General features: G+C 33.6%; 1 protein-coding gene across 4 annotated transcripts in view; it reads left to right on the top strand.

The window, feature by feature from the left end:
- Positions 1-25,930, top strand: part of NIPBL (NIPBL cohesin loading factor) — a 205,139-nt gene that overhangs the window by 128,868 nt on the left and 50,341 nt on the right. For all 4 annotated transcript variants that reach the window (XM_061393710.1, XM_061393706.1, XM_061393708.1 and 1 more), the window contains 11 exons: positions 8,258-8,440; positions 12,842-13,039; positions 13,283-13,354; positions 13,451-13,540; positions 15,126-15,229; positions 18,065-18,151; positions 20,465-20,696; positions 21,534-21,685; positions 22,247-22,327; positions 22,770-22,870; positions 24,232-24,370. In XM_061393710.1, coding sequence (XP_061249694.1) covers positions 8,258-8,440; positions 12,842-13,039; positions 13,283-13,354; positions 13,451-13,540; positions 15,126-15,229; positions 18,065-18,151; positions 20,465-20,696; positions 21,534-21,685; positions 22,247-22,327; positions 22,770-22,870; positions 24,232-24,370 — 1,439 coding nt within the window. The remainder of the gene's footprint in view (positions 1-8,257; positions 8,441-12,841; positions 13,040-13,282; positions 13,355-13,450; positions 13,541-15,125; positions 15,230-18,064; positions 18,152-20,464; positions 20,697-21,533; positions 21,686-22,246; positions 22,328-22,769; positions 22,871-24,231; positions 24,371-25,930) is intronic.

Below are 25,930 nucleotides of genomic sequence, written 5' to 3'. Positions count from 1 at the left end.
AGAAAATATGTCATTTCTAGTGTGTTAGAAAATGTCTTTGTAGAATGCTATAAAATAAATGTTGCTAATTCTCTAAATATTTAGCCTAATGTAATAGTAATTAGTTGAGTAACTAATAACCTGATCAGATTGATTCAGATATCAATGTGTGAATTTTGTTTTGCTCGATTCCATATTTTCTGGTTTCTTCATGATCTTAAACATGTTAAATAGTTGTTTTGAACTAAATATTCTATTCTGAAGTTTGGTTTGCTAAGTGTATACCAGTATCACTTTTCAAAAATGGTTAAATTCATAGCATCTACTTTCTCTTCTCTCTTACCTTTCACATGGTTGTTGTTCAATCGCTCAGTCATGTCCGACTCTTTGCGACCCCATGGACTGCAGCACACCAGGCTTTCCTGTCCTTCAACTCCTGGAGCTTACTCAAACTCATGTTTGAGTCGGTGATGCCATCCAACCATCTAATCCTCTGTTAGCCCCTTTTTCTGCCTTCAGTCTTTCCCAGCTTCAGGGTCTTCCAATGAGTTGGCTCTTTGTATCAGGTGGCCAAACTGTTGGGACCTTCAGCTTCAGCATCAGTCCTTCCAGTGAATATTCAGGATTGATTTCCTTTAGGATTGACTGGTTTGATCTCCTTGCTGTCCAAGGGACTCTCAGGTGTCTTCTCCAACACCATAGTTTGAAGGTACCTTTGACATAGACATAGTAACTATCTCTTAGAAGATTTTCTTTCTAGTGTCTTTCACCTTCCAGGCCATCCCACAAATCACTGCTACAGTAACTTTTCTAAAGTACATTCTGATTCTTTCCCTCCTTAAAAAGACTGTTACATCTGAACCTTACCTACTTTTTCTCCCTATTGAATATCATGCTCTGTCCAGAGCAGACACAGCTGGAATGCTCCTAAATGGCCTCCAACTCCTAGTTCTCGGCTCCTGTCCTCCATCCTCCACCTCACTCCACCACATTGCTGTGAAAACCTACTGTGTTCATGAAATATCTTCTAACCGCTCACAAATAATCATTGACCTTTTTCTTGTTTCCATAAAATGTAGCTTCTATTTCTTTAGGAAAATTCACCTCTTAAGTTAGTATAATGTTAGCATTTGTTTTGTTCAACTCCTGGTACAATTATCTTTTACAAACGTACAGTGTGTATAATTGTCATTTTGCATTCTCTTTTCTTTACATTCACTATCTCTCTGTACTAGCATCATTCATAATTATATCTAATGTGATTTACTGTGGTCCCCTATTGTTGGACATTTTAATGTTAAAATAGATAAAAGTGATCTAAACATCTTTCTTCATAGAGCTTTTTGTTGTGTTATATACAAATTTCCTTGGAATAAATTTCCAAGAGTCGTATAAATGGATTGAAGGATTTGAACAGTTTTCTGTGTTATATATTCTATACTATTAGCAGAATCTGAGTGTCCACCTTTCAACTAATTGCAAGCACACGTAAAGAATTCAGAAGAAAAGCATAAATCATTTTATATTCTTTTAAAACAGCCTTATGCATAGCAGTTAACTCCTAAAGGCATTGCCATATAATGTAGTAGAAAACTTGATCTTTTCAATAGCGATCATGAGTCAAAGTTATCTTGTTAAAAAATGATGGATATGATGCTTCCCCGATATCTTGGTTGATAAAAAAATCCATCTGCAGTGCAGGATACCTGGATTCAATTCCTGAGTCGGGAAGATCCGCTGAAGGAATAGGCTACACTCCAGTATACTTGGGCTTCCCTGATGGCTCAGCTGGTAAAGAATCTGCCTGCAATGCAGGAGACCTGGATTGGGAAGATCCCCTGGAGAAGGGAAAAACTACCCACTCCAGTATTCTGGCCTGGAGAATTCCATGGCCTGTATATATAGTCCATGGGGTCACAGAGAGTTGGACATGACTTAGCGACTTTCACTTTCATGGTGCATTTTAGAAATATTTACATAAAAATAAATGTAATTTCTGAGTAATCCAAGATTTTATTGTAACGTGGCTTCAAAACAGTAACATGGGCTACTTTTATATCAGACTTATAAACATAGATAATTAAGCTCTCTGATACAAGATAGTGAATATTGTATCAACTTAGAATGGGTAAAATCAATTTAATTTGAGTATATTATTCAAATTATTGTTTATTTTTCACTGAACCTATAGTTTAAGAAACGATGGGCTAGGAATTCCTGAGCGGTCCAGTGGTTAGGACTCCGTGCTTCCACTGCAGGGGGCATAGGTTTGATCTCTGGTCAGGGAACTAAAATCCCACAAGCTGTAGCATGGCCAAAAAAAACTGGGTAGATTAACTTAGAAGAACCCTTTCCATCTGTATTTTTTCCTGTTTTTATAGTTTAAAAACTTTCAAACTCCTTTGATTGTGAACTAAGGCAAGAAAAAAAATGCATGTTGTGATCTAATACACTCATACATACACATAATAACATCTACCTTTACTAGCACGTTTTCTCTTTCATTTTAAGCACATTGCTAGTTAAGAGCTACAAAACTGACTCAACAACTTGCTTATGGGTCACAATAGGCAACTTGAAAATTGCCAGCTAAAATTTAAAGGGAGACTTGCCAGTAATTAGTTTAACACAGTCTTTATGTAGTGATTATATAACAATTCACATTAGTTTCAGGATGGTCTTCTCAAATACCGTCAGAAAGAGAATAGCTTCAGATTTGACCCTGATGACCCCCACAGTCACAAATGAATGGTCTTTCTTCATATATATATATATATATTTTTTTTTTTTTTTAAATTTTGTAATCCTGAACAAGTTTCTAGCTAATGCTTGGGATTTCTGCCTCTTTACCAAAATTACGACAACTTTAGACCTGATTATCTCATACTTTTTATCCTAAATCATTAAAAAAAGCAAACCCTTCAGTAGTGTCTTTCTCCTAGTTTGCTGTTACTCTCTCCAAATATTAATAAAATAAGTTCTTCCTCTAAGGTCAACTGTGACCACAAAACTTTTCCTCATCAGTGCCCCTACATTCGCTTTGAATTTTGGTTCCTAGCACACAATTTTTATCTTTACCCCTCTTCTGCATCAGGTTAGGTAACCTTGCAGCTGCCTCTGGAAGGAACATTTCATGTCCTGGTCTCATAGTTGAACCCCACATTTTTCTAGCTTCTCTTCACATTCATTGCCTCCCTTTGTTTCTATGGCCCAAGTGTTAACTTTTTTCAGGGATATGTCATCAGCATTTCATACTCTTTGGATGTATTTTCTATCAGTGGTGGTTTCAAATTAAGAAGTTGGCTTGCATTTAGAAACCATTTGCACCAAAAAAATACGTCTTCAAACCATATTAACTACAGGATTCCAAGAGGGGCAGAGTGACAGCCTGCACTGCTCAACTTTTACTTTTTTTTTCTTTTTCTTGTTTTTACCCCTGATTGAAGTAAAAGATCCATTTATGGTTCAGTTCAGTTCAGTTCAGTCGCTCAGTCATGTCCGACTCTCTGTGACCCTGTGAACTGCAGAACACAAGGCCTCCCTGTCCATCACCAAACCCATGTCCATTGAGTCGGTGATGCCATTCAACCATCTCATCCTCTGTTATCCCCTTCTCCTCCTGCCCTCAATCTTTCCCAACATCAGGGTCTTTTCAAATGAGTCAGCTCTTCGCATCAGGTGTCCAAAGTATTGGAGTTTCAGCTTCAACATCAGTCCTTCCAATGAACATCCAGGACTGATCTGCTTTAGGATAGACTGGTTTGATCTCCTTGCAGTCCAAGGGACTCTCAAGAGTCTTCTCCAACACCACAGTTCAAAAGCATCCATTCTTTGGCTCTCAGCTTTCTTTATAGTCCCAACTCTCACATCCATACATGACTACTGGAAAAACCATAGCTTTTACTAGACAGGCCTTTGTTGGCAAAGTAATGTCTCTGCTTTTTAATATGCTGTCTAGGTTGGTCATAACTTTCCTTCCAAGGATTAAGTGTCTTTTAATTTCATGGCTGCAATCACCATCTGCAGTGATTTTGGAGCCCAAGAAAATATAGTCAGCCACTGTTTCCACTGTTTCCCCATCTTTGCCATGAAGTGATGGGACTGGATGCCATGATCGTAGTTTTCTGAATGTTGAGCTTTAAGCCAACTTTTTCATTCTCCTCTTTCGCTTTCATCAAGAGGCTCTTTAGTTCTTTTTCACTTTCTGCCATACAGGTGGTGTCATCTGCATATCTGAGGTTATTGATACTTCTCCTGGCAATCTTGATTCCAGCTTGTGCTTCCTCCAGCCCAGCGTTTCTCATGATGTATTCTGCATATAAGTTAAATAAGCAGGGTGACAGTATACAGCCTTGATGTACCCCTTTTCCTATTTGGAACCAGTCTATTGTTCCATGTCCAGTTCTAACTGTTGCTTCCTGACCTGCATATAGGTTTCTCAAGAGGCAGGTCAGGTGGTCTGGTATTCCCATCTCTTGAAGAATTTTCCGCAGTTTATTGTCATCCACAGTCAAGGCTTTGGCGTAGTCAATAAAGCAGAAATAGATGTTTTTCTGGAACTCGCTTGCTTTTTCGATGATCCAGCAGATGTTGGCAGTTTGATCTCTGGTTCCTCTGCCTTGCCTAAAACCAGCTTGAACATCTGGAAGTTCACAGTTCACTTATTGCTGAAGCCTGGCTTGGAGAATTTTGAGCATTACTTTACTAGCGTGTGAGATGAGTGCAATTGTGTGGTAGTTTGAGCATTCTTTGGCATTGCCTTTCTTTGGGATTGGAAGGAAAACTGACCTTTTCCAGTCCTGTGGCCACTGCTGAGTTTTCCAAATTTGCTGACATATTGAGTGCAGCACCTTCACAGCATCAGTTTTTATGGTACTCCTCTGTAATATTGGTAGGTTACTGGAGCTACATTTTGCCTACCTAAAATGTTTTTTATGACATAAAATTTGGAGGTTTATGTGAGTTTCCTGGTTTGTTTCTACATGTAACCGGCTTCCATTCTCTGAAACTCCAATCCTAAAGAGTCCATTGATTGAGGTTGTTTATTTTAATCTCAGGATTGTTTCTCCATTTTAAAAAAACATACATAACACAGTGTTAGTTATTAAATTAGTGACTTTTGGGGACTTTTAATCATTTGGTAACTTCTCAGTAATCCAGTAAGTGTCCTAGTGTGAGTGATTTATACTAGGAATTCAAGATTGCTAAAATGTAGCACACCTAGAAGTAAATTTATTCTTTAGCTTTAATAGAGCCAGAAAATAAAGATGCACTATATCCAATGGAATATCCGTCTACAGAAGTGTGGTACCTCACCAAATTAACTACCTGGCACTATCCCTCAAGCCAGTAACTTAAAATTTTGTGGTGATTCAAATAACCTAATTTAAAGCATAAAGTAGTTGGCATGAGAGAAAAGAGGTGAGAAAGATGATCATAAAGGATCTGCAGTCTCAGGGTTTTAAGAATAAATAACTCAACAAACAACAATAGTCTGTAAAATCATCAACATATTAAGATGTAGCCAGTGAAACATTGTTTTTGCATTATTTAAAGGATGGTTTTCTAATTCAGGTAAACGATCATAACCAAATATGTTCTAGTGATCATTTACAGTACTCACTGTTTATTCATTTCTGTTGAAACTGAGTCAGTTATCCAGTTTTCAGTGTGTTAAAGATTCTGACATAGTAATGTCAAGCATTTTATTGCTTACCCTACATAATCAAGGGGCCTTGCTGAGTCCATTTATAAAGTATTTGATGAAAACGAAGAAATACAGAAAATACATAAATCTGTGAAATAGATATATCTGTTCAAAATGAGGAGGTCCACTTTTGGAGGACAGTACATTGAGAGACATTAACCATTGCTGGACTTTCTTTTTTTAGTTGGATGATCTTTAGAAATGAAACACGAAGTCTTTAAATTGTGTTGCTGTAACTTTCAGCTTTATGCAGAAGTTAAAATGATGTACAGAATAGTAGAGCTCTTAAATCTGATAGTATTATTTTTAATTTAAGGAATTAGAAATGGTAAACTACAATGATAATCTTTGTTACCTGCTTTATCAGATATAAGGTATAAATTTTCCATGTTTGGCTATTGTGATTTTTTTTTTTTTTTAAAGAAAAAATGAAGAGAGCAAAGTCCCTGTTCTTGGGATATAATGAACCATTGTAAAGAGAGAGCAAGTACCCATATATATCTTAACCCTTGATTATTTATTGTATATTTATCTGAAGAATAATTCTATGATATTTTATCAAGTCAGCATATCTTTATGAATGGAAATTTTAATCTTAAGTAGAACATAACAGGCAAATCTGCTTCTTCAGAAAATCTCATAGTGAAGAAAAAAAAAAAAAAGAAAATCTCATGGTGAACTAAAAGCTAGATACTTTTTGGATTATCCATATTTATAAATCCCCAAAAGTTATAATGTTTCATGTAATACAAAAAGAAAGAATTTCCATCTTTAAAAAATTTGGAGCTATCTTCATTTGTATAAAATACAGCAATTCTGAAACTATACAGGTGGTACATCTGTAAGTGAACATAAGAAATTGTGAACCACAGAGTCAGAAATCACTTAACTGACCATTTCATATACATACTTAATATTATAGATGTAGAAAGGGGAAAGTATATACTAGAAGACATGATCCTTCCATCAAAAAACCACATATTTAGTTGGAGGTGTTAAGAGCATTAAGAATTTGTAAATGAGATGAAGAGTATGTTCACCTTGGCACTGAAGATAATGATGATCCAAAACTGAAATTGATTTTTTTTTTACCTCTACTAATATTCTAGAAAGTGAACCTCACTGATACAATACAGTTAAATTAAGAAAGAGCAAGGGAATATTACATGATTTGAAAATGACATATATAGATAAAGTTCAACATTAGTATGTCACAATTCTAAGCAATGAAGTCTTTGGGATTTTACTCATCATGAGTTTTATATCTTTGTTGGGTAAATTGTTGTTATTCGTGTATTTGGACGAATAGAGGTTAATCAGTTACCGAAATAACTCCTTCTTCATGATGAATAAAAGGATTATTTGTCATTTGAGACTGATAGTTTATGTCTCGTCATCTTAAATTATTAGTGTTGTATATTCTTGTGATGTTTAAATTGTCTTAACCAGTACCTATTTATTTTTGGGATGATTTATATTTAATCTTTACATAAGCACTATTATCATTTGAATGTTATGGTCTTAATGTTGATTATAGTTACTAATATTACTGCTGTAAACCATTAAGGTACTCTTCACTCCCAGTTCTTAAAATTTAGGTAAGACATCATTTTTATACTTCCAGTCAAAGATTTACATGGGTAAGTAAAGTAAGTTAAAATTGTCATCTTCAGTAGTCATCAAGGACAAATTATCCTGAGTAAATAACTTTTGCTAGTTCTACTTTATTTTTAAGCTCTCAACAGGATGTTAAGGATTGATTTCTTCTTAGCAGCTATTTGTATGTTTGTGTATATGTGTGTAGGATTAAATAGTAAATATTATGTTAATAGTTCTAATAGTATTGTATTCTGTATTCTTTCATGGAAAAATATGAGTTTATTTCATAACAGATTTGAATTTACCCTTTTCAGTTGACATTTATATTTTAAAATGCTTTTTTCTATTTATCTTGCCTTTCATGTTCCTGTTATCTTCAGTTAAACACATATTTTGGTTTAGCTGTTTGAGGAAATTTTCTGTAATAGTAAAGGTATTACTGTGCCTCTCATAGACAAACATAGGTAAAAGCATATGAAATCTTGTCCCAGACACCATACACAACCACCAGGATCATATAGAAGAGAATGAGGTGACAGGTATCCTCTCCAACTCTTAACATTTATATTGAGGGATGTAATCACTTTCAAACTAACTGCTCCAGAACTCTAAAACAAATTTGAGTGCTACCAAGAATGTGAGGTATACACCCTACTACAGATACACCTGAAAATGCAAGTGGGTCTCAGTCAATGCAGAGAAACGAAGGCACTAATTATATCAAAAATTGATAATATAACTACCCTCTATTGCTATGATAGCAAGAATCTGTTTTTAAAGTTGTTTATGACGATAATATGTATAAAAACTGCATTATCAGTTTAGGGTTAAGACTAATTATAAATATGAATGTGTTTTGTTAAAATACAAATATAACTTAGAAAACTTACATAATATTTCATTTTGTGTTTTAACAGTTAAAATTTCCCTTTTATCTTCAGATTTATGTTTTTTCTTACCTTTTATTAATAGGTAGTATAGATCAATCAGTGTTAAAAGAATTACCCCCTGAACTCCTGGCAGAAATTGAATCCACCATGCCACTTTGTGAACGTGTGAAAATGAATAAACGCAAGCGTAGCACAGTTAATGAAAAACCAAAATATGCTGAAATCAGTTCAGATGAAGATAATGATAGTGATGAAACTTTTGAATGTAAGTATCACATGAGTTTATTATTACTTTAGAATTAAAAAGCAGATTGATGTATTTGTTTCCTTTATAATTTTTTGGGTTAGCAAGAGAATAGTGATCTTAATAAATAGTATAGCAAGTTTTTACTTTATACTTAAAATATGTGTGAAAGATGAGATCAGTTGGCACCAAGAAAAGAATTTTTTAATGAGTTATAATAAGTGTCAGGTAACACAGGTATGTTTCTATATGCATTTAGCAAACATTTATTGAGCTCCCACTATATCTTAGGCAGTGAGAATAAAAATATAGCAAGTATGTGACCCCACCTTTGAAGAATCTTCAGTCTAATGGGGGAAATATGTAAACAGTTAAAGTACAGTGAGGCGTACAGCAATGATAATAGTAAATCCAGGGTGCTGTGGGAGCACATTGGATTAATTGGATTGGCATCAAAATTATACTGGGGTTCAGAGAGCGCTTACTGGAAGAGGTGACACTAGAGTTGAGTCTTGAAGGACACGTAGGAGATAGCCAGATGAAGAAATATTTTAAACCATACTATCACTAAATTATGAATGGATTAGCCACATTGCCAATTATCTGTGTGGTTTGGACCTGGCTTCTCCTTTTTGCCCAGCTGTGTCCTGGAATTCCTCCCTTGTTTCACTGTTTTCCAGAGCTGGCTTCTTCACTACACAGCTACCTCTCTACAACACTGTGATCACCTGTCTTTGCACTAGACTTGCTATTCCTCGCCTGTCTTCCTACTGGTCCACTGAAAAAGTTCTTCTCTTTTATCCCTATCTTCCTTCTACTGGAGCAAGAGAATTGAGCCTAGCCAAGAGGGGTCAGCAACCTTGTTTGACTTAAACGGCATTCAGTGGAAACAGACTATGGGAGATCTTCACTTGTGTGCCAACTGACTTAGTCATTATGACCAAAAGAAGTGGGAAGACCACCAGTGTGTTCTACCTTTTCCACCTAGTATCTGTAGATTGAGGTGTGACAAGCAAGGGCAGGAAGGACAGATGCATGCTGCCATTTTTAAATGTATTATTGTTGATGGAAGCCCTTCACCTCCAAAGTTTTTGATCAATGTTCATTTACTCTGATCTTCTCAATATTGTGAGCTCTTGAGCTATGAACAGTAGACTATGAATACTGAACAACTCTGAATACAGTTTTAAAATTGAAATAAAATGCAGCAAAATTAATCTGACATTTAATTATATGTATAATTGTTATTGTATTATAATGAGATGTATTTATATGCAGTATATTTCAATGGCTAAAGGTAATACGTTTTTATTATAATTAAATATTTTGTTTATATGGGAACATATGGTCTGGAAAGGGAGAGGAGAAAGGAGATCTGGTGGCCCAGAAACTCACTGCCCTTAATATACATACCTCTGCTTCACTTTCCCTCTCTTCCCCTAATACCCCATCTATTTCTAAAGGGAGTAACTAAGGAGTTCCTTAATTGCAGACTGGTTTCAAGTCACACTTCAACTCCAGTTAATTGAGAGTGGCTGCCTGCATTGCTAAGCTGGTGAGAATTCTGAAGCTACCTCACAGTCAAGTAAAAAGGGTAGCATAATCAGAAAAGCCCATCGAATGGAAAATAGAGGACAGAGCCTCACATGCCTCATGTTTGTTGTCATTGCAGCCTCTGTTCTCTTCTTTGCTTTCTGTGATGAGAGATGTTGTCTCATGGGAGCACATAATTTCATCTTAAAAGCCATGGATCTCATATATGTGTCTGAGGATATTGAACCTAATATTAGTTAGGGAACCTGAGCTTCAACTTCTGCTTGGGAAAAGGGGAGTGTCTCTGGGTTTTTCAGGAGATCTTAGAATAGCTTCCTGGTTTTTTGGGTTTATTTCTATACAAGTAACTAGAAAAGTTGACTCTGTGGCCACTGATTTGAGTGATGAAAGAATTCCAATTCGTAGCTGTCATAAACAGTCAAATTGTCATCATTATACCATAGCAAAAAATTAGTGAAACGGAGTACAGTACAAAATGTGAAACTATTATGAGAACTTAAGTGGCAACCATTATGCTGCTTTGAGGGAGAGAGATGTTTATGAAACAAAATTTTATTGCAGTTCAATCAAATTGGTTTCCTAAAAATCTAAAACTAAGAAAATAATTTTGTTGAAAGATAGGGGGAACTATTAAGGGTTAACTTTAAAAGTTGGGCCACACAGATATGGATAGTCATGTACAATTATAAAGTCAACTTGGTTGCGGGGGAAGAAGGAGGGGAGATCTAAGATGCTAAAGGGGCACATAGGTGAAATTTAGAAAGGGAGCATGGAAAACGCCCAAGTCGTATTTTACACACCCTATTGAGTTATGCTGGGTTCTTCCCCTACTTTTTCCAAGATAACAAATGATATAAGAATGGACAGATTAATCATAATAAATTGGGGTCTTGATAGAACCTTGTTTCTATATACACTGTTTCATAGAAGTTGAATTTTTCCCCTTAATTTGCCATTCTTTTTTTTTTTTTCAACTTTCTTAGTTTAATGGATGTGAAACAGAAATTTCCAAGACCTAAAAAAATTACCACCAATACAGCATATTATTGTTGTTGTTTAGTTAGTCATGTCCAACTCTTTGTGACCCCATGGAATGCTGCATACCGGGCTTCCCTGTCCTTCAGCATATTATATCTACTTGCTAACTATAAAGTTTTTCAAGCATTTCCTACTCATAGAATTGAAGGCTTGAAATAGATTTCTTATGAAATTATATAAAAACTCATAAGTCATATTTGAGATCAAAGAATACTACTTTCTGAATGAACTCACTTGTTAATTATCATTCTTCAAAGTAAGTATTTCAGTACTTTTTGAAAAAATATTTAATGAATGCTATATATAAGCAAAAGGCTTCCCAGGTGGCACTAGTGGTAAAGAACTCTCCTGCCAGTACAGGAGATATAAGAGACACGGGTTCAATCCCTGGGTCGGGAGCATCTCCTGGAGAAGAGCATAGCAGCCCACTCTGGTATTCTTGCCTGGAGAATCCCATGGACAGAGGAGCCTGGTGGGCTATAATCCATGGGGTCACAGAGTCGGACACTACTTGAAGTAACTGAGCACGCATAGACATTGCTTATCCACACATAAGACATTGGCACAAGTGTAGAGTACATGAACCAAAGATTGGCATCCTTAAATATAAGCCAAGTAGAGGACTAGGGACTCAAGCAACAGTTTCTTGTGAAGAACTTGGGTATTGGTCATAGTTAGAATTTAAAATAGAAGCAAGTCACAAGATAAGCAAAGGAGTCAGGTTCAGGACTACAGACTAGAAAGTAATTCACTGTCAGCAACAAGTGGTCACTTCAACAACCAGTGTATGATCACAGGATGTAGAACACATCAGTTCTCTATCCTGGTTTTAACTTGATATTGTTATATCCTAGAACAGATGTGCTGAATATTTTTCACTTGTATTCCTTCCGAGTCTCGCTGGACAGACATTTTTAATCAGTCTTTCTTGCTGAAATATGGTGCTTTGTCTCAGGGCTCAGAATTATTCTCAACATTCTGCTCTGGGCAGCTACTACTGGTTGATCAGAGTTGATGTGTCAGATGAAATCTGTTTGCCAGTTCTGCCTAGAGGCTCCTGTCAGTACTGGTGATTTTAGCAGAATGCTTATACCTCTGGAAGGATGGGGAAGGGATTGAAGGTAACATACATAAATATGCTTATCTAGCATGCATAAACTTAAAAGCTGTCTTTTTGGGTTTAAGCAAGTATATTGTTGGAGAACTGAATTCAGTGTGTGGGTATTTACAACTATATAGGTTTATTGTGTCTTTGTATTGGTAGCTCGTGATGTTAGGTTATCAACTCTGTTGAATTTATAGCTATGTTGTGGGCTTAACTTGGCTGTTAATTGATAGTATACATGGTTACCCACAGTCTGTAACGGTTTCTCAAAAGTTTACTTTTCCTCCAAACCCCACTTCCCACCAGCAATCCAAATGTTTTAAAGTGTTTCTGGTTTTTATCAAATTCTAGATAAAGTTTGTTTTACATGCCTTAATTAATCCTGAGTTTTAGATATTATTGACTCACCAAATATCTCTTTAAAATGAACAGTGTGATTTAATTTCCACAATATTCCTATCTATATTCATTAGCAAACCAAGTTCATGTAAAATTTTCTAAATCTAGATAAATGCTAAAATAAGTGATACCATTTCTGTACCATAATTTATATTTCTGGTTAATCAGAATGACTCAGAATTTCCTAGTCTCACACAAATGAAGATTCTACCTCCCCACCCGCCGCCCCCCCCCCCCCCCCCGCCCCATGTGGTTCATTTTTAAAGTACAAGTTTTAATAGTCTTTTAAGTGAGGTAAATTATTTGTCATGGGGATTTGCTTCTAGCCTCTAGGAAACGACATAAAAAAGATGATGATAAAGCTTGGGAATATGAAGAGCGTGACAGAAGAAGCTCTGGGGATCATAGGAGAAGTGGCCACTCTCATGAAGGAAGAAGAAGTTCAGGTGGTGGTCGTTATCGAAACCGAAGCCCATCAGATTCTGACATGGAAGATTATTCTCCTCCTCCCAGCCTTAGTGAGGGTAATTCATCAGTGTCAATGGATTTCTTACTTAAGCTGATGTTAAATTTAAGGTTTTAACTTCGAAGAATTTTTATACCTTTTTATGAGCTAATTAACAACTCCTAATTTTTAATGAAGACAAAATTTGTGTATTAGCAGTGATTATTGTTCAAGTTTTTAATTAATGTTCAGGAAGAAAGTAGACATAGAAGTATTTTAGGTTGTTATTACTGCATTTCAGTATTTCTTTTTGTTCATTTAGTCGCTAGAAAAATGAAGAAAAAAGAAAAACAGAAGAAGCGGAAAGCTTATGAACCAAAACTAACACCCGAAGGTAACATTTTAGTTTGTCTTTATTCATAGTCATCAATTTCAGTTTTCTACTTGGAGTGTGGATGATTAAGTTTTGGATTTTTTTCTTCCTTTGCAGAAATGATGGATTCTTCAACTTTTAAGAGATTCACAGCCTCAATAGAGAATATTTTGGATAACTTAGAAGATATGGATTTTACTGCATTTGGTAAAATCATTTAAAATATATTTATTTACCTCTAAATATAAACTCAATTTAAAATGTATTTACTTACCTGTGTGTTAAGATTTCTGCCAGTTATTCTAGTAGATTCAGAGGGATGATATGTGCTCTTAAGAAGTTGAAACCTAGTGTGGCATCAAATCTAGTCTGTGTTATCAAGTAACTGAAAATGTTGGTATAAAATTCAAGTGTTAAATTAGTTTAGTACTGATAGTGTTTTAAGAGTCCTGAGAGTACAGCTACCATAGTAGATTAGGGAAGCCTTTATGCAGATGAAACTTGAGTAGGTCCTAGAGAAGAAGGGTACTAATATGAGCAAAGATGCAGAAATGAGAACCTACCTAATTTATTCTAAAAGACAGTATTTATTGAATAATTACTGGTTGTCAGTAGTATGTTAAGTGCTAGAGATGCAAACATAAATACCCCAGCCCCAGGCTTTACGTATGTATTACATACATATTCCGTATCCAGTGTGGGAAACAAAATTGTAAAGCAATTAGAATACAATAGGGTTAATGTAATGTTGTGTTAAATTTATAATAATATATATGGGTCATACCTACAGATGTAAAAATGTTAGGTTTATTTTTTTAAAAAGCTGCTTACATTGTTTAGAGCTGCTCTCAACAATTTTATTCCACTTTCAGTAGATACAAACACTAGTGCCTAATTTATACAAAAGCTAGATGGAGTACAATAATTCTAGTATGAGTACATCTGTTTAAAAATGCATTAAAAGGTATATTACCTTTATTTTAAAAGTATTTGTGACAGTTACTTGTGTAAGTATCATTAATTCTTTCCCTGATTACTTAGAATATCCACTTCATCATTTCCAAAACTTTAGAATTGTGTGCTGGAAAACTGTCTTCCATGTCATTTAAGATACCAACAAGAAGTCATATGGCATTCTCAAATTAAAATAATTTGAGTAGTTACTTACAAAGAGACCAAGATTACAAAGATAGGGGCAGAATAGAGCGGAAACCCAAAGTTAACAGACTTGGAACTGTTACCACCCCTGTACCCAAAGGAGCAAGGGTAAACAGAAGTCAATAGAACTCAGTCAATAAATAGGAAAAGAAAAAGTTTTAGAATAGGTTGCCCTGTAAAAACAAGTGTTCTTTTGGTCAGAGGACATGAGCAGCTTGAGGAGACCTTGCAAGGAAGGAGTCAGGAATAGAAATACCCTGACCTCACTCTCCTTCTCTTTGATCTTCTGACAGGGCATCCCACTGGCTGAACCCAAACAGAAGCCAGAGGGCATGGGAGACTGTTGATGTAGTCCATACAGGTCAGCCTGCTGGGGCAGAAAGTTTGCTTGAGAAGGGTCATAAAGTAGTAAAGATAAGATATCTATCTCCTCTTCCCATCTTAGTCAGAAGTCTAATTGTAATCTTTGTCCTCTTTTATTCAGGGTTTGCTTGAGGTTTATGGAGGCCTCCTAGGATATTATTTTTGTTTGTTTACATCTGTTTGTATATATGCAGAAATTTTATTAACTAAAGCTAACTATTTTGAGCTATTTATTTTACCTAAACTATGTATGTTTGAATTGGTTTTTCAGGTGATGATGATGAAATTCCTCAGGAACTGCTCTTAGGAAAACATCAGCTTAATGAACTTGGCAGTGAATCTGCTAAAATTAAAGCAATGGGTATAATGGATAAGGTATCTCACTAAAGTAAAATTTATAAATTTACTTACTATTTCATGTTTGAAATTAAAGTTTTAAAGGTAAATTGCAAAGTTTATATAAAGTAAGTAATGATGAAAAGACAATTCATTGTTTCTTTCTGAGAATCTGACAGAATTATTTCTTTAAAAAATGACAAGGCTTGAATCAAAGGCATATTCTGCAAATTATTCTAAAGAAAAATCATATTTTTGCATTCAAAGTGACACAGTCCTAGATTTTTTTGTCACTGTTTATTTTTTCATTGTCTCAAATATTTAAAGTATTTAAATACAGAAATACACTAAATTTTTCTTTAACATTTTCTTTAGTCATTTACATTGATTGAAAGAGTTAAGCCATGGTTTTAACACAGTAATTGTTGGGGGGTTTTTTTTGGTTTATTTTATTAAAATATAGTTGATTTACAATGTTGTGTTACTTTCTGCTGTACAACAGAGTGATTCAGTTACACATCTGTAAACATTCTTTTCCATTATGGTTTATCACAGGATATTGAAAATGGTTCCTGGTGCTATACCTTGTTCTTTATACGTCCTATATTAATAGCTTGCAACTGACAATCCCAAACTCCCAATCCTTCCCTCCCCTACCACCTCTCCCCCGTGGCAACCACAAATCTATTCTCTGTGTCTGTTAACACATTAATTGTTAATAAGTACAGAATCTCATTGTTGCAGGCTTCATAATAACTTCTATGGATTGTCTTTCCTGTGAGCTGTCTGTTGCCAAGTAGTCTCATTGCACTAATGGAATAACAGAAATTTTTTTCCTTAATAATACTTCAAACAATAGTGACAACATCAAGATTGGCTTCCCATGATCTTTATGATCCAGCAGTCACCTCCTAAACTACTGCATGATTACTATGCAAATACAGTTTCAAAAAAATCCTCTTCCCTCCTTATCAGGCTCCTCTTTTACAAAATTTTGTACTCTTAGTCTGTAATGTATAGATAATGATTTGTTCTTCAAGCATAGTAAAAGATTTAATGAAAGATTATATTTATCTGAAGAATTTGTTTTGTCAAAAATTAAACTTACTTAGTTTTAAAGTAGACTGGGAAATATTTTTATATTCTTTACAAAGTTAAAATATCAGTTATTCATTTTGTATTCATTTATATTAGTTTCAGGAGTTCAGTGTAACAAATCAATATTTGTGTGTATTGGAAAAGGATACAAAGTAAATCTAGTTAACATCATGGCCACACACAGTTACAGTTGCATTATTTTTTTTTATTATGAGAATAATAAGAATTAGGAGTTCTATTCTCTTGACAACTTGCAGATATAAATCATAGTATTGTTACCTATATTCATCATGCCTTGCATTACATTCCCAGGACTGACTTATAACTGGAAATTTGTACCTTTTAACCACCTTCATCTACTTCACCCACCCCACTTCGCACCTTTAGCAACCACCAATCTGTTCTTTGTATTTATAAATTCTTTTTTTCTTAAGATTCCACATACAGGTGAGATCATATGGCATTTTTTTCCCTCTGTCTGACTTATTTCTGTTAGAATCATGCCATCAAGGTCCATGCATATTGTTGCAGATGACAAGATTTCATTCTTTTCATGGCTAAATATACACACACACACATACCACATTTTCTTTATCCATTCATCTATGAATGGACACGGTTGCTTCCATGTCTTGACTATTATAAATAATGCTACAGTAAAAATGGGAATGCATATATTTTACGAAGTTAGTGCTTTTGTTTTCTTCAGATACGTACCTAGAGGTGGAATCACTTGATTATGACAGATTGGTTTTTTACTTTTTTAAGGACCCTCTATACTGGTTTTCCATAGTGGCAGCACCAATTCACATTCCCACTGAGAGTGCCAAAAGTTTTATGAGTTAGGATTTTAAAGCTATACAGACATTTCACATGATTACCCAAGAATTAATGTACTATTGGTTCACATTGATATTACTATGTGCAGTGAGGAATATATTGATTTCTTTTGTATATACAAATATGGCATCAGTTTTCCGAAATGCCAATGCCCCCTTTAGGTTTTATGTCATAAGTCCTATAGTGTTTCTATTTCAAAATATGTAGTGTTTCTGTTTCAAAAAAGTGCATTTACTGAGTATTTTCAAAGCATGGATAATTTACCAAAAGTTTCAGTAGTTTAATCTGTTGTGAAATTATCTAAAGCAATATATTTGGGGGAAATTTTTTCTATACACCAGTATAGAAATAATGAAAATATACCTGATGTCACTTTGATCCTCCCATATTACTTTTCTGACTGATTCCATTGAGAGTCCTAGCTACCTGATAGGGATCTAAAAGGAGACTTAGTCAAAGGAATGGGTAATGGTTGCTTCCTGGTAGAACCTCTACAATGACTACTAATTTTTTAAATACAGAAAACATTATTTGTAAGAAATTAAATAGGTGTTTTTAAAAATAAAAAATCAACAAAGGAAATATTTAGAGAGAGTGTGTGGGTGCCTCTGCGATCATATGCATGTTCAGTGTCACTTTCACAGAGCAGAGGGCCAGAACAAATGCAGTCTTAACTAGCTATATGGTGAGATTTGCCTTAGAAACGTACATATGTGCCCATCCCGTTTGCTGTTCTTTCAAAAATAAGTAATTAATTCTCTACATAATTCAGATCTGAGTGGAGGAGCTAAGTGAGAAAATTTTATTTTTCCACTCTGTGAGCGAATGTTAATGCTGTATAATCCATAAGCTAAGGGGAATAATTGTACAGAATATTTCTTGAGTAATTTATTATGTTTACCAATGATTGATAAAAGAATTTTTGCTTCTGTTCAGCTTTCTACTGACAAAACTGTGAAAGTCCTAAATATCTTGGAAAAGAATATTCAAGATGGGTCAAAGCTCTCCACTTTGTTAAATCATGTAAGTTTAAAATCTGTATTGTTAATTTTACTCTATTAAATTATACAGTTTTTCATAAGGAACTTTGATTTATAGGGAAAATTCCAAATTTTATTAATTTGAACTTGTTGCCACTATTTACTAGTTCACATTTAGCCTTGCAGTTAGAATTTAATAGAACATTAAAATTAATGTTACACATTATCAGTTGACAGCTTTGATATAAATAAATATGATGACAGATGTAAATTCATTCAGTTCAAAGGATCATTCTTTAATCTTACATTATGCTCTTCCTTTTGTAAGTGGATGAGTCTTTAAAATGTCTTTTCATTTATAAAATGTTGGTAGGAAGTAATTATTTTTCTTGACCTTCCCTTGAGAACTAAATAGTTGGAAACCATATGGTGATTTCTTAATGTATTCTAAAATATTGATCCTTATGTGTTATTTTTATATCTAGCTCAAATGTTTGTTGGAGGGATGTTTCTTCAATTAATTCATGTAACCTGCTTAACAGTGTCTGGTACATTGTAAGTTCTCAATAAATGTTAACTGCAGCTGTCATTACATTTTAGTGTGCTTTATCAAAAGCGGTAGCAACATGGTATAATAATGGTTTATATAAACCAGGGTCTGCGTTTCTAACCTTTATAGCAGACTTTCAAAACCGTATGTGCATTTGAATTGATCCTGGTGTCTCTTTAACAATTAATAAATTCAAACACTAATGCTTATAGGAATTTAATGTAAAAGATAAGAATTTGGGAATATTTTGAGTGAATGAAATTTATTTTTAAATGACTGATAATAAAAATAGTATATTATAGAAAATTTTTGAAACAGAAAAAGGTCCAATTTTCATCCAACGAGAAGCACTGGTAGCAAGTATTATTGATTGATAGATAATACTTCCATTCTCATATATACATACATAGTATATATGTTTAGCACATGAACTGGATTATATCTCAGAAAGGAAGTGTTCTTGATGTTTTCAAAAGGCACAGGAGTGCTAAGTGATTTACATGGAATTTAGAAAAGTAATCTCAGTTGGTATTTCTGTGGTTTATTAAATATATCCGTGTTTTTCCAATGCCCTTTTAAAATAATTCTTGAATCATATAAACCTAAGGGATTAGAGAAACTATAGTGACAGTATATTGGTTGGCCAAAAAGTTTGTTCGGGTTTTCCCATACGATATTACAAAAACCCAAACAAACCTTTGGGCCAACCCAATACTACATCTTTAGTCTTAAAAGGGGGGTGTGTGTGTGTGTGTGTGTGTGTGTGTGTTTAATATTTTAGCAAGAAACTGTGGTAAATAGCAAGAATCTAGAGTTCAAAGTTCTGGAGAACTCGCTGAGTCGCTTTTAATGAAATTATTTTTATTCCTGAAAACCTTAGCACTTTTTAGTGTGTTGCTTTTAAGCCTTAATGTTTGACATGAGTGATGAACCTCCGTAACTGACTATTCCAAATAAAAGTTTCAATATCAAAGAAAAGTTATTTTGTGTTACTTTTTTAGTGGATGTATAAGTAGTAAAATGAAAGAAAGCTAGAGATGGAGTTTTTTGGCCTTAGTATAAAAGCCCTGCTCTGCTTTACATATATTATGCTTTTAGCATGCATATGAAAATATTCCTAGAATATAAAGTCGATATCTTATAACTAAGGATGTGATAGAAGGATTTTCACTTTAAAAGTAAGATTAAAGTCACTTTTTCCCAATTGTAATGCATATTGCTGATGTATAAATTAAAATGTAGTCTATCAGTTGTTGAGTTATCTATTTTAGAAAATAAAATATGTTTTTAGTAGTCTGCATAGTCACCACTTTTTAATCTCAGTTTCAAAAATACAGTGTTGTTGAAAAATAGATATTAGAAATGATTGAGTCAGTAACATTTTACTTACTTTTAAAATAAGTCTATCACAGAAGATAAACATAACTAAAACTTTGTTATTAGGATGTCACTTAATGGTGAAATTAGAAAGTAGAGTACCTTATGTTTCAAAACATTAACACAAAAATCATACCTAACATAATATAAGTATTTGTACTTCATTCCTGATATTCTTTAAATAGACACACATCAAAACTCTTACCAAGTTTTCCACCGTGCGTGCTCAGTCACTCAGTTATGTCCGACTCTGCAACCCCATGGCATTTTCCAGGCAAGAATATTGAAGTGGGTTGCCATTTCCTACTCTAGGGAATCTTCCCGACACAGAGTTTTACAGGGAAGGTCAAATATATTATAATATTTAAAAAATATTTTAACCTATAAATGTGTTTATTTCAGTTTCATTAACAGTGTGTTGTTTTACAGAATAATGATACTGAAGAAGAAGAAAGGTTATGGAGAGACCTTATTATGGAGAGAGTGACAAAATCAGCAGATGCCTGTCTTACAACTATAAACATCATGACATCCCCTAACATGCCAAAAGCTGTATATATTGAGGATGTAATCGAAAGAGTTATACAGTACACTAAATTTCATTTGCAGAATACACTTTATCCTCAGTATGATCCTGTTTACAGATTAGATCCTCATGGAGGTTGGTTTGCCCTTTTATACTGATAATTTTTTAGTTTAATATCAAAATTACCTGTAATATAATTTTGCCATGTTGGATGGGTCAGAATGCAGTGACTTCAAATGGCACCAAAATTACTAGATTATAAAATTGTAATAAACAGTTCCCTTCATTTGACTGGAATATAGAAATTTTTCAGTCTGGTACTTGTTCAGTTATAATTTCTTTAGCAACTGTTTACATATAATAACAAGTAATTTTACTTATTTGGCAATCTTAGATAATGTTAATATTCACTTCTGGTTCTATTTAGCACTTTACCCTAATTTTGCCTAAAATATTATCTACAAAATGGGTTGATTAAAAATGTATATTCTTAGCAGTTATCCTTCAATAAAAAATAAATTAATTAAAAAATGTATATTCTTTCTCTTACTGATAATCTTTACAAATGAGTCAAGTATATTAACATGTTTACATTTGAAGAGAGGAGGGCAAACTTGAATCATGAATATCCTAAATTAATTATCTGTAGTTTAATTATTGCAAGTTGATTTAAGGGGAATATCATCTTACTATCCTGCTCCAGTCAATGGAAAAAAAAAATGAAATAAATTTATACTTAAGATACAAGAATTTAATAGCCATTGAAAATCTGTTCTAACAGTGTCGACTTTCTGAGTATTCCGTAGAGAATAATTTTCTCTTCAATAAATAAATAGCTTTGTTTGCCAAGTTATATTTTTATATAGGGAAGAAAAAAAAGATGTGTTCTTTTAATTCAGGAAGCAGTTTCATTGCTATAACAGATTATTAAAAGTTGACATAAGCCTTGTTTTGATTTTTTTTTCATTTTAGGAGGCTTACTAAGTTCAAAGGCAAAACGGGCTAAATGTTCTACCCATAAGCAGAGAGTAATAGTAATGCTTTATAATAAAGTTTGTGACATTGTTAGCAGCTTATCAGAACTACTAGAAATACAACTTCTAACAGACACAACAATCCTTCAGGTAAGTTTTTTTCAATCATTTTCCATATTTCTAGATCAAATAATTTAAGGATAAAGGACCTAATTGGGTTCAGTTTAACCTTGAGCACTCAATAATAATACCAGCACTACATTAATTTTTTTCATTCTGAGTATATTATATCTAAATGGAAGAAGTAAAAGTGTAGGGAAGTTTTAAAAAGAACCACTTGGGGCAGAAGAAAGGTAAATGTAGTGTAAATTCTAAAATCTAAATTATTTGAAAGTTATTGTTTCCTTTAAAATATGTTAGGATATTTCTTCCAGAATAGTGAATTATGTTTTGTTTTTTTGCATTCCTGTGACATTTATCAGTCTAAAAGTTGGTAATTAGAGGAATGGCATCTGTGAAGGAAGGTATGTACTAATTTTCTCGAGGATGAAAGGGAACAAAGGGAAAACTAGATGTCGATTGATGAGGGAAAAGAAAATGCTCTCTCATTGTTTTTCAGTAAGTTTTTTAGTGTTTTGGGATTTAGTAAGGTAGAATGTTACTGAAATCTATTACAGATGTATCCTATCGTTACTCTCTGTGTCTGTGCAGGTATCTTCAATGGGAATAACACCATTTTTTGTGGAAAATGTCAGTGAACTACAATTGTGTGCCATTAAATTAGTTACTGCAGTAAGTATAATCAGTACACATTTTTAGTTATCCCCCAGAAAAATAATATTGATATCGTTCAATACAAATTTGCAAAAACTAATGCAGATTTGAGTTTTCCACGAGGGCTATTTTATGCCTTAGATTTTAAACACTTCTAAGTATTTAAAAATATTTAATAATTTCTTAATAAAATCAGGTATTTTAAATCATTTAAATCTTGTCTTACTTTCCATACCTAAAATACCATATTCCTCTGCATGAAACTAGTATACTATGACTTCTATAAGAATGTTACAATTAATGATAGAAAGGTTGAGTAAATTAAGTCATTACTGTTGAAGTTGTTGAAAACATTTTCATTCTAAATGGCAGATTAGGTTTTTATCACATAGTATAGTATCATTTTTGTTTGTTTTCGAATAATTATAACTTAAGTTGAAATCTTATAATTGCTAAATAGGTATTCTCAAGATATGAAAAACATAGGCAGTTAATTTTGGAAGAAATTTTTACTTCACTGGCAAGATTACCTACCAGCAAGAGGAGCTTAAGGAACTTCAGGTAACTAACTATAGCAAACACCAAGTTTATGATGAAGAACCCCATTATACTGTAGCCATCATATATTTATTCTTTATCATTTCTGACTTTTGTTTTAATCATTGAATAAAAGGCAGTTCTGTGTCAGAACAGCATGAAGAATAGCTTAAATGTGTGAAATAACAATACACTCTTGAGAGACTTAAAGGCTCAGTGATTGTCAAGTATAAAAATCTTTGGCAGGGAATTTCAGTCTTGGCATAATTGACATATTGAGCCAGATAATACTTTGCAGTGCTGGCCTGTACATTGTAAGATGCTTAGCAGCATCCTTGGCCCGCGCCTACTAGATAACCAAAAGAAATGTACGCTTTCCAATTATGATCACCAAAATTTTCACTAGACACGGGCAAAGGTCCCCTGAAGGGCAGAGTCATCCCTGTTTAAGAACCATTGGTCTGTGAGAAGAGCAGTAGGAAATACGGCTCCAAAGCGTCAGAGGCAGTTCAGGGATTTTACAAGGCTTATTAAGGAACTTGAACTTAATCTTTTATACAGTAGTAAGTCATTATATAATATTTTTTTAAGAGAGCTGAAAAATTGCTCTAATGGCAATATAGACAATAGACATGAGTTTAAATTACTAAGCACAGAGTAAGAAATGTTATCCACTATTGTTAGCAATATTGCCTTTGTTGGCATAGATCATCATCATAATTTCCATGACTATCATAATATTCCTGGGTGATTAAATGTGTTGACCTAGCATATAGGGTTATATTTAGATTGCTTTGAAGGTTGTCTTCTATAAAATAATTGTTTTTATCTTACTTTTTTTGGACCACTTGTGTTTTGATTAACATCTATTGTCTACTAAAACCTGAAGAAAAGCTACCAATATATAAAGGAATACTCTTTTAAACTAAAAGATTTAAAATCTGGTTTTTTACATTCTGTGTCACAGACCTCATACTCTTAACGTATGATCAAGAACTGACTATGGAGCAGATTTTAATAATAAAAGAAATATCAGAATGCCTCGGCATTGTGAAATCTTGAAGACTTGTCATTTTAAAAATCACTTTGAAAAATATTTGATGTTTTACATTACAGTTTTCAATCTTCAGTACATATAAAGTATAGAATTTTATATACTGCATTTTTCCTGTGATTATTTTAATGATCTATACATAGACATTTAGTTGGTATTTTTCCTAACTTCCCCAAAATAATTAACTTAAGGTCACTGTTATAAGCACTAAGGATAATACCTAGAAATTTTGGTAAATAAAGCATCCTGAAACTTGCAGATCATAAGTAACATGTAAAATGAAATTCTCTTCATATGCTGTATGATTAAAATATTTTCTTCTCCTTTAAAGGTTAAATAGTAGTGATATGGATGGAGAGCCTATGTATATTCAGATGGTTACAGCACTGGTTTTACAACTAATTCAGTGTGTAGTACACTTACCATCATCAGAGAAGGACTCTAATTCAGAAGAGGACTCAAATAAAAAAGTAAGGAATCATTTGTAAGTTTTAGAACTGTTTGCTTTTGTAGGAAGAAGTACCTGTATTCTCTGCCATTCTTATAAAACTGAAGGTGTTAATTAGGGTTTTGTGACTGGGCTTTCAGATCCTTGTCGAGCATTAGACTAAGTTTTAGGAGACTTGAGTTCTAGTATACACCATTCATGAAACATACAAATTGTTTTAATCTTGTTTCTTTATAAAATGGGAATGATAATACCTAACAAGCCTACTATTACAAATTGTAAGGTTCAAGTAAGATACTGAATTTGAAAATGAATATTATAGTATGCAGTATCTATAGTCACATGTAACAAATAATTTTAATGTAATTAATGTTTAATTCATGCTGAAAATGAATTTATGCCTTCTCTATTGAGTAACTTGGGGGCTCCCCTGGTGGCTCAACAGTAGAGAATTCACCTGCCAATTCTTGAGTTCAGAAGATCCCTTAGAGAAGGAAACGGCAACCCACTCAGTATTCTTGCTTGGGAAATTCCATGGACAGATGAGCCTGGCAGCCTACAGTCCATGGGGTCGTAAAAGGGTCAGATACAACTTAGAGACTAAACAACAACAATTTGAGTAACTTACAGCTATGATTTGCTTTTGGTTTTGTAGCTTTTACCCATCAACACTTAACATTTTGCCAGGTTCTATAGTTTTACCTCCAAAAAATTCGAAAGAGGTTTAATTTTATTTCTTTATTATAATCAGAAAGGTGCAAAGTATAAAACAAATATCAAAAAGGTTGAGGTCCTATTCTCCGCTTCTTCTAACCTTGTTCTCTTTTCATAGTCTTTCCTTATCATTGTGAATGTTTATCTTCTTTCATTTAGTTATTTATCTGCATATTTGATAAAGTTTTAATTTACATAAATGATATAATGACATTTACAGCAAATTTTTTCACTCACCATTGTTTTTAATATGTGTAGCTAATGCTAGATTCTTTTTGACTTGGGTTAAATACATCATATGTGACACACAACTTGAAGCATAAGTTTCTCTAGGTATACTTAGAAGTAGAATATTAAATCATAATTTACATGCACTTTTAACTTAATGAAACTGGTCAGTTTGCTCTAAAGTGATATTCTAGTTTACATTCATACTTTTTGATTTTTGCCTAGTCTGGTTAGTGTAAAATGATACCATGTTTTATTTCTCATTCTTCTGGTTACTACTGAGTTTTTTTAATGTTTATTTGTGTATCAGATTTCTACAACTTTGAATTAACTATATACTGATCTTTAAATTTCTAATGATGGAGTTGAATTTTATTTAGTATTATATTCCAGCATTTCATAAACTTTGAACCTGCAAATTTTTTTGAAATTCTTTTTGTATTTTTGATCAATATTGTTCTGACCTAGATCATGATAAACAACCATTGGTATTTCATTTGTTACACACGTTTCTCATTCTTAACATATGTTAAGAATGAAGCATATTGGATGAAGCACAAGCTGGTATCAAGATTACTGGGAGAAATATCAATAACCTCAGATGACACCACCCTAATGGCAGAAAGCAACGAGGAACTAA

Source organism: Bos javanicus, chromosome 20 (assembly GCF_032452875.1).
Source record: "Bos javanicus breed banteng chromosome 20, ARS-OSU_banteng_1.0, whole genome shotgun sequence".
NCBI classification, from domain to species: domain Eukaryota; kingdom Metazoa; phylum Chordata; class Mammalia; order Artiodactyla; family Bovidae; genus Bos; species Bos javanicus.
This window is presented reverse-complemented; position numbering and strand designations above follow the sequence as displayed.